Source organism: Microtus ochrogaster, chromosome 7 (genome assembly GCF_000317375.1).
Source record: "Microtus ochrogaster isolate Prairie Vole_2 chromosome 7, MicOch1.0, whole genome shotgun sequence".
NCBI lineage: Eukaryota > Metazoa > Chordata > Mammalia > Rodentia > Cricetidae > Microtus > Microtus ochrogaster.
The window spans coordinates 33,526,172-33,535,879 of NC_022014.1; the positions used below are offsets into that span (position 1 = coordinate 33,526,172).

Below are 9,708 nucleotides of genomic sequence, written 5' to 3' on the forward strand. Positions count from 1 at the left end.
CAGGCTGGTCTCGAACTCACAGAGATCCGCCTGCCTCTGCCTCCCGAGTGCTGGGATTAAAGGCGTGTGCCACCACCGCCCGGCTAAATAAATCTTTAAAAAAAAGAATAACAATGAGTTTAATAAACCACACCTCTTGCCCTGATGCTGACTATGGCTGGGCCTCTGGCTGGGCCCCTGGCTACACTGGGCACTTCATATCTCCTCAGAGGAGATCACAGTCCCTGACAGATAAGTACTACTGATGCCGAGGACCACAGACAAGGAACTATTGCTCCATAAGGTTAGGTAGCTGTGTGGATTCCAGGATCACACAGAATGTCACTATCTCAAGAAGCTATGTGATGGGGACTATCCTCAGCCAAACATGATGGCCTCATTGGACCCCCTAAGAGATGTCTGTGAGGCAGATGGGAGCACAGAGTGGGGAAGGTGAGTTCACGCTATTGACACGTGTTGTGGTCGTGATTTTGACCCTGGTTCTGTAACACTCCTGTCTAGAATGTTACAGAGGCCACCCCCTCCCCTCTCAGAAGACTTCACTCTTCCTGGTGACCAAGGGACTATTCCATGGACTGGAATTAAACATCTACTTTGACTATCTCTTACCCAAAATGCTTGGGACCAGAAGTGTTTCGATTTAGAATTTATTTGCATCTATTCATAATGATATGTCTTGGGGATAGAATCCAAGTCAAAACACAAAATTCATTTTTGTCTTATATGTGCATACATACCCATGGCCTAAATGAAATTTTTATATAGTACTTCTTATCACTTTTTACATGATGCTAAGTTCTATGCTATGGCATTTTCTTCTCATGGTTTCTTGTAGGCCTCAAAAGGTTTCAAATTTTGAAGCATTTCAGATACTGGAATATTGGATTAGAGATGCTCAACTTGTATTTGAAGTTATTTTTCTACTGGAATGTCCATCCGGGGGGGGGGAGTTTGCAGTACTGTTTACTCAGGGTCCAGTTTCCCAAAACCATGATGGTCACTGGTCACCATCATGTCTATCTCCGCTCCATCAGAGCAAACATAAAGATGCTAAGAAGTGGGAGGGAAAGGGAGGTGTATGAGGCAGAGCTGAATGTGCATTCCTTGAAGAGCTCAGCATCAAAGTATCTCCCTTCCCCTGCACGCCCAGGCTTGAGCCAAACCTCTTCACAGCCAAACGTCTTTGATAACATCAAACGGTCTCTCAGCCGGCTCGCACGTATTCTTCTGACAGCAAATTCCTCTGCTTCTCATTTAAGAATGGTTTTGAGGAAAAGACAAGTTCTTTTCTGCTTCTCCCTAGCAAAGTGGGAAGAAGGGGCGAAGCCCTGAGCAATGCAGAGAAAACGTAGGCGCGACTGCGTGTCTTTTCTCTCGGCAGCCATGTTTGACAGACAAGGACACTGAGGCTGGGCTGCGAGAAAAGCAGCCCATGGGTTTGTGACAGAGGCCAGGGTTCAGGGGAGAACCGAGAAGCTCAGTCCTGGCCCCCAGGAGAGCTGTACGAACCCTCAGCCCTTTGTGTTGAGTCACAGCCTAGGAATATAGGAAAGGAAGAGAAGAAAATTATTCCTTTCAAGGAACTCTCAGTAGACAGACACATACCACTCATAAAAACATGCTTCTTTATGAGACACTCACAAATACATGGATCCATGTTAATACATAAATACATATGCACAAACACACACATATGTATTAACTTTTTCCTGTATCCTGGCAATTTCTTCCCCTTTCATATTTACCTGCTATAATATATATTGATATAAAAACAGACACACATATACATTCAGATGTGTACTGATATACACACAGATATTTATATATTTATATCCTGACATATGCACATACACAAGTATGAACCTGCATACATATTGTCAACACATACATACATAAGTGTGTCTGTGCATGATCATGCATATATATACATATTTAATCAGCATGCCTATACACATACATGCAGGCATGAATGCATGCATATGCCCAGGAACGTGCTCATACTTATTACTGCACACACACATATATGCATGCGTATATTCACAAAGACATGTGCATATGCATATACACAGAGACATGTGTGTACATGTATGCACACATATATGCCCAACAAAGAGACATGTACATTTACAAATACACATGCATACATTCCCATATATTCCTACACACTGAGACACATTCATAATTTTATCTATATACATATATGATATGCACACATACAAACTTTCCTATACACGGAAATATGTATATGTAGTTCTATCTTTACACACATATTTGCACACCTACTTAGGTATTATTCATACTTACGCACACATACCCCTTTCCCCATTTTGCTTGTTCTTTTCTTTCTCAGAACTTTTACTCCACTCTCCCCTATTTCTTTCTTTCTCAGTCTTATTTTTAAAAATTCTTCTTCAGGGTGACCAGATGTCCCAGTTTGTCCAGATAAAGTCAGAAGTACACCCATTTTCTGGGATTGGTGCTGAGATTGCCCATTTATCTCTCAGTGGTACCCTGGGTATGTGACAGATTGGGATGGCCTCCTGTAGGGCACCCCTGATGTTAGCAGGACAGAAAGTCAGGGTGAAAACAGCAGATTTTCCACTGAGTGACGCAACACCTCCCATCCTTGTGCCCTAGTAACACTACAGTTTGGATTTCAGGATCTTGCTCCTGGCTCAGAAAGCAACAAGAATGATGCAGCCTCTCAGGCAAGCAACCAGTCGGACTCCGGGAAGCAGGGGCTCGGCCCCCTCAGCACCCCTCTCCCTGTGCATGCTGCTGTAAAGGTATGAACCGGTCTAGCCCCCAGCCTCTGCCTGAGGCCAGGCTCCCTGAAACCATGAAGAGCAGGGCTTTTCGAGTCTGTCCTGTGGGCATGAGGAGGGTCACGAGGAACCACACCCAATTTCAGGCACTGTACTCTCAGCATTGGGGAAGCCTGTATGTATGCATCACTTTGGAAATATAGTTCAGCCAGTCAGGTACCTGTCTGGGATTTCATTAGCCAAGCAAGGTGGTAAATTCCTGTAATCTTAGCACTCAAAGGGGAAAGAAATAGGATAGTGAGTGACACAGCACAAAATAAAAAAAAAAAAATTAAAAAAAATGAAGATTTCCCAAACTCACGCCGAGGAAAGCCACAGCTGACTGCAGTGCACACAGGACTGGTAGGGGCCATAAAACACATCTGGAGCAGCTGTATTTACATGAAGGGAGCAGCACTGAAGCCTTGGGCATTGTAAGAGCTCTCTACATTGCACCTTCATCTAGTCTAGCTGGGTCTTCAGGCCATCATCAACCACAGCAGTGTCCCGTGTAAGAATGAAAGCCATACAGAGAAGGGACTGGCAGGTACCTCTCTAGAGACACATAAGTTTTCAGGAAGCACATGAAAGCGTTCTCACTGCTATCAGTCTTTCTGGAGGTGCAAAGTGAAACCCAATGAAATGCCTTTCCGTGTGCACTAGGATAGCATCCATCAAAACAATGTGGAAATGACAAATATTGATGAAGATGTAGCTACGCTGGAAGCCCCACACTCTACAGGCCTGAACATAAAATGCTAAACCTCATGGGGAGGTTGTCATTTCCTTGGTGAATTAAACATAAATTTATCATGTGGTCCAGCAATTTCACTCCTAGGCATACACTTGAAAGAACTAAATATAAGTCCTTGAATCTTGAAAGCAATACCATTAGCCATTTTTACAAATTTGAACCAACCCAAATGCCCATCAACTGATGGGTGAATAAAGTCATGATATAGCCATCCCATTGAATATTATTCAGCCATAAATAAAAAGGATGCTATCTGGCACCTGCCACAGAATGACTTCTGAAAACATATGTCAAGCACAAAAAGTTTGAATCAAAATACATTCATCTATGTCTCATGTATACAATGTCCAAAATAATCACATTTAACAAGATGGCGATTGGAGCTGTGGGAGTTGGGGAGAGCCGAGAGTGTGGAGTGATTGTTTAGTGGTAACACATTCATTTGGGAGCCATGGGAATTTAATAGAATTGGATAGAGATGATGCTCACACAAAACTGTGAATGTATAAAATGTCCCTTGCTTTTTAGCACAGTAATTAAAGAGGATCCCCTGACCAGGCAGTCGGTAGCCTAGGCAGGGGAACTTCCTCGCTCCCTCAGTAGGCAATGTGACCGTTGGCCTGTACCCTCAACATGCTGAGTGAGGAGGGCACGCAAAGCTTCCCAAGTTGGAGCCAGCTTTGACGGCGAGCTGGAGTCAGACAGAAGGGTGGCTGCGGGTTACAGCAAGCTGAAGGGGAGGAAATGTGTATGCCTAGCCGGAGAGGAGAGCCAGGAGCTGGGATGTGGAACTGTGTCCTGTGGCCTCCATGGGACTGAGTGTCACCTTTCAGAGGATCACCGGCACATTGGTATGCTCTGCTGGGGTGCATGGTATTTGGTAAAGGTGTGTGTGTGTGCACGTGCACATGTGCATGTGTGTGTGTCTGTGTGTGTGTGTGTTTGAATCAGTGCTACATTAGGAAGTCTTGCCATGTCTAGCCACTGATGAACCCTAGCCTGGCACTGGAACACCACAGTGGATCCACCACTGATTTCCCTTTAGGAGAACGCATGTGGTGCCTTCTGTGTTCTGGGAGGTGTAGAGAGAAAAACAAACACACAACTGAACAGAGCTCGAGTATCCCCTGTGATTGCAAAAGAATGAAACCATACAGGTGTGTTAGGTCAGTAATATTTGCCACACACTAGTTTCTGGAATGTTCTTGTACCCATGCTAAGGTAATATAGGGGAACAAAAGCATCTTCAGGTCCCTTGAGTCAGCAACAAGACAAAGCAAGTCTGAGGGGATGAGGCTTGAACAGCAGCTGAGCTGGAGGGAGCCGGTCACCAGATCCTGCAGAAACTCACCCGGTGCAGAAATATGATTAATTTACCGGGATGCCAATCAATTCTGGAGTAGGGAAATATAAAGCCACCAGACTCAGAAATACTTTCAATCTTTATTCATTAGTCTCCAAGAGGGAGACTCAAAAAAAGAAAAAAGACAAGACAAAAGTGTCTGCAGCGAGAGGATGTCTGAGTCAGAGAGTAAAGAACTCTGTAGGCTACTTGGAGGTCACACTCAAATGCGCTTTTTGTGGTTGAAGGCTGGAGGCTGCTGCCGGAGACTGTGTCCGCCAGCTATTCAGGAGCTCCCTCTTCTGTACAATAGTGGTACTACACTTTCTTTCCAATTTGACACCCATGATCCCTTTTCCTTTCAACCACCTGTAATAAAAACAGGTTTGAATTTTTATTCTACTCAATGACTTATTGCGTCCTAATATAGGAAGGGCTTTTGGTTTCCAGAGAAGGCTATCTATAGAATAATCCATCAAAAGGACACTTGTTACTTTTATGATCTTAACAACAAAAACCATCCCACAACTAGTAGTGTGTGTGTGTGTGTGTGTGTGTGTGTGTGTGTGTGTGTGTGTCTGGTATAGATGGGTATATACCACAATATATGCACACATAGCATACCACAACATATATGTGGAGGTCAGAAGACAGCTAGTGGAAGTCAGTTCTTCCACCATTCTGGATTCTTGGAATGAAACTCAAGGCTTGGCAGGGAGTGCCTTTACCTACCTACTAAGCCGGCTCCTATGATGACCTTTTTATGGTCCTTATATTGAACACTAAGATGCAAATTAAGTAACATTTTCTTTTTTTGTTCTGCTTTGTTTTGTTTCTTTGTTTTTCAAGACAGGGTTTCTCTGTAGTTTTGGAGCCTGTCCTGAAACTAGCTCTCATAGACCAGGCTCGCCTTGAACTCACAGCAATCCACCTGCCTCTGCCTCCTAAGTGTTAGGATTAAAGGCGTGCACCACCACTGTCCAGCCATTTTCTTCATCTTATACATGATGAGATTTAGATATATTAAACTTACATAATTGTGTCATATCCCCAAAGTTGTGCCCTTAACTCCCCTCACAGTGTGCAGATCATAGTGTAGAGCGTGACTCCCCGTACTGAAAAGTCTATATTTCAGAGGGTGTGGCTTCAGGCCAGTGCGTGGGCATTTGATAAAGGTGAGGGGAAGAAGGCAAGGTCTGTTTAGGTTTGAGAACCATGTTCTGGATCTGTAGAGACAATGTTAGCTTCATCAGAGCCCATGGAACAAGTCAGATTACCGTGTGTTTAACTTGAAGTATTTGTAGATACTGTCATGAGTGGTCCCCAAATCAGAGTGCTAAGCTATCTGTAGGTTTTACATAAGCCATTGGAGTTCAGGCTTCTGTTGGGCTGCAGGAAAGCTCCAAGAGCCCCTTGTATGACGTCAGGTGTCCATGTGCAGTAAGGGTAAGGATTTCACCGCAGATCACTTCAGCTGCTACACTGGGAACTACGCATTCTGCCTTTGCTGTATTTCTAGGATTTGAGAAAAACACTCCTCACCATCATCACCTAAAACCCAGGACATGCCTCCCTTTTCTTTACAGTCCAAGTCTTTGGGTGATAGTAAGAACCGCCACAAAAAGCCCAAGGACCCCAAACCGAAGGTGAAGAAGCTTAAATACCACCAGTACATCCCTCCAGACCAGAAGGCAGAGAAGTCCCCCCCACCCATGGACTCCGCCTATGCCCGGCTGCTGCAGCAACAGCAGCTCTTCCTGCAGCTGCAGATCCTCAGCCAGCAGCAGCAGCAGCAACAGCAGCGGTTCAACTACCCTGGGATACACCAAACCCACCTCAAGTGAGTACAGCCACCTGGGGTAGAGGCGGAAGATGGCTTCTCTGTGTGAGACCTGCAGGGTCGGCTGTTTGGGACCAGTGTATCCTATATTGCATCATGTCCTTGGCTGACGTGTTTGAAGTGTGACTCTCTTTAGAAACCATGCACACATTTGCAGGACCATGGGGCTGGAGGTTCTCTGAAGAAGAGGAAAACTCCTAGCATGTCCAGACTCAGCTGTGGAATGTCTGGGAACAAGGGGCTGGCTTTGCTGGCAGTTCGAGCTCACTGCTAAAGAGTGGAGGGACAGCTTTCAAGATTGAGCCCAGGCCATGCACCTGCATTGCTAGGCTCTATTCATATTCCAGGTGGACATCATTCTCACGCATACAGTTAGCGTGAGGATTGTTTCACCTGTCTTTGGCCACCCTCGGGTCACAGTTTCAAATATATCCAAAGTTGAGCATTGATCAAGATTCCTATGACATGCTCAGGCCTCTAGAAGAGCATCTCAGTGAGGTCACGGGTGGACTCCGCTATGCCACAGTCCTCATCGCTCAATTCTGGGTCCTCGAAAGGAAGCTGGGAGATTTTTGGCAGTTCCCATCCTTGTCTGCTGATTTGTTACCTGCCTGGCTGCTGTCAGCTATTACTCTGTGACTTGACCCAAGCTCCCACACACAGGTCTGATCGTATTATAAGTGACTTTTTGTTTTTCAGAGAACCTAATGAACAGATGGTCAGAAATCCGAATTCCTCCTCAACACCGTTGAGTAATACTCCTCTGTCCCCTGTCAAAAGCAGTCTGTCTGGACAAACTGGTGTCTCTTCTCTCAAACCAGGCCCCCTTCCAGCAAACCTGGATGATCTCAAGGTATGCAATTTGATCTAATTTTTTTTCCTTCTTTTCTTAAAAACAAACAAAAAACCTCAGAGACAGAGATATATTGTCACTAGCATCTTTTCCTCCTGACATCTTGAGCAAAAAAGTAGAAGAGGAAGAGAGTGTGCGATACACCCGAGGGTGTTGCAGGATTTATGGTACAGAGGTCAAACCTAAACCTATAGGTCCTGCCTCAGCCTCCCCAGGCTGTTCAAGCTCGAATCTGCTCTTTTCTGCACCTTAGACTCCTCGTTACCATAAATAGGTTACTACAAGTCTGCCAGGGCATAGCTTAGCATAGAGTAGAGACATGCAGCTTATAAAGCTTCCAGAATGTTTTAAAGCAATATCAATTTCATGATGAACCTTTGGCAATCTCTGGTGAAATAGGAAAAATAGAAACCATGGGAATTACTCTTCCTGTATGTAAGGACAATCCACAGAGCTAATGTGACTATATTTCTTCATAATGATTTTGATTTTTAAAGCAGTCTTTCCATTAGAAAATGCTGTCTATGCCAATGGAAATTCAGTAGTTTTGGTTCTTTTTATCCAATACAGATACTGTTAAGTAAGGATTTTTTTCCTCACTGAATAAGAAACAACGTTGGTAACCCACTATCAGCAATATAGTTTAAAACAATGATCTATTCCTTTATGTTACCAAATCTGGGAACTGTAAAGTCCATACTACTATATGTACTATGGTCCTGTAGCGCCTGAACTACATGTACTACGGTACTCACTGGGGCCTCCACTTGTAGCATCCGTGCTACTACGTGGACCACTGTCCTGTCATGCCTGTACTATGTGTACTACAGTACTACACCTGGAGTGTACCACCTGCACTATGGGACAGTTTGCCAGCCCGGCAAAGGCCTGGAGATTGACACACATACAGACAGAGACAGAGACAGAGACATGGGTCATCCTTGAAACAAGAATGCCCCCTTTGTTGTGTTCCAGGGCAGCTTATATAGGGATCCTTAACTACTAGCCACACCTCAGCCAAACCCACCAGAAACCACTCCCCTGCCATCAAGAACTCCTGAGGGTCTCGTGCTCAGAGCAGCTGCAAACACAGGAAAATAAGTTGTTTTGCTCAGAGCAGCTGCAAGCGTAGGAAAAGCAAGTTGTTTACAGGAAATTCAGGGTCTGGGGGTCCTTAACCCTCAATAGGGAACATTTGCCCTGATGTGACAGCTTGTTAAATGATCATATGGGGTAGGATAGCAGTTATTACAAATTGAAGGATATCCCATGGCGGCCAAGAGACGATAAGATACATGCTATAAGCCGGGTGATGGTGGCGCACACCTTTATTCCCAGCACTTGGGAGGCAGAGGCAGGCGGATCTCTGTGAGTTCGAGACCAGCCTGGTCTACAGAGCTAGTTCCAGGACAGGCTCCAAAAAAAAAACATACATGCTATATGCTGATATCAAAGTTCCTCTATTCCCTTCTACAGGTCAAAGAAGCTTGTTTCTGTCTGACATCCACACACCCAGACAGAGACATTAAGCTAATAATAATACTCTTTGGAGCCATGCTATCACTCCCCTCCATTCCTCAAAAATCCTCCACAGATAAAAGATGCCCTCTTACCTGAAAACGTTACGCTAAGTGAAACAAGCCAGGTGCTTGTTCAGATACCCAATGAGCCGTCTTACCTCACTCTTGAATAGGCAAATTCATAGAGATAGAAAGCAGAATAGAAGTTACCAGGCCCATCCCAGAAAGACCATGAGGAATGACTGTTTAATGTGGACATCGTTTGAAGCTGGAATAATGAAAATGTTCTGGGGATGCATGGCAGTGTGGATGTGCTTGCTGAAGCTAAACTATGTACTCAGTAATGGCCAGATGACAAACCTTATTTTTACTTTACCTTAATGAAGCTATTATTTGCAGCTAAGTAATTAAAGTATAAAAGTCCTGGATCATGCAGGACTGGAGAGACCAGAGAAAACATAGTCTAGAAGTGCTGGTGGCATTAGGCAGAGGAGAGTTCCCAAAGGTGGTTCCCTTTGTGCATCAAAGCTCAGAACCATTGGTTGGTGACAGTCACAGTAATTAGGACAGGTCAAGGACATGGTGGTGGTGGTGG

At 44.7% G+C, this 9,708-nt stretch overlaps 1 protein-coding gene across 1 annotated transcript in view; it reads left to right on the forward strand.

Annotated features, from left to right (window-relative positions):
* Myocd (myocardin) overlaps window positions 1–9,708 on the forward strand; it is a 91,667-nt gene that overhangs the window by 66,124 nt on the left and 15,835 nt on the right. The window contains exons 7-9 of the mRNA XM_005349862.3: window positions 2,661–2,786; window positions 6,487–6,740; window positions 7,440–7,593. Of these exons, the coding sequence (XP_005349919.2) occupies window positions 2,661–2,786; window positions 6,487–6,740; window positions 7,440–7,593 (534 nt within the window). The remainder of the gene's footprint in view (window positions 1–2,660; window positions 2,787–6,486; window positions 6,741–7,439; window positions 7,594–9,708) is intronic.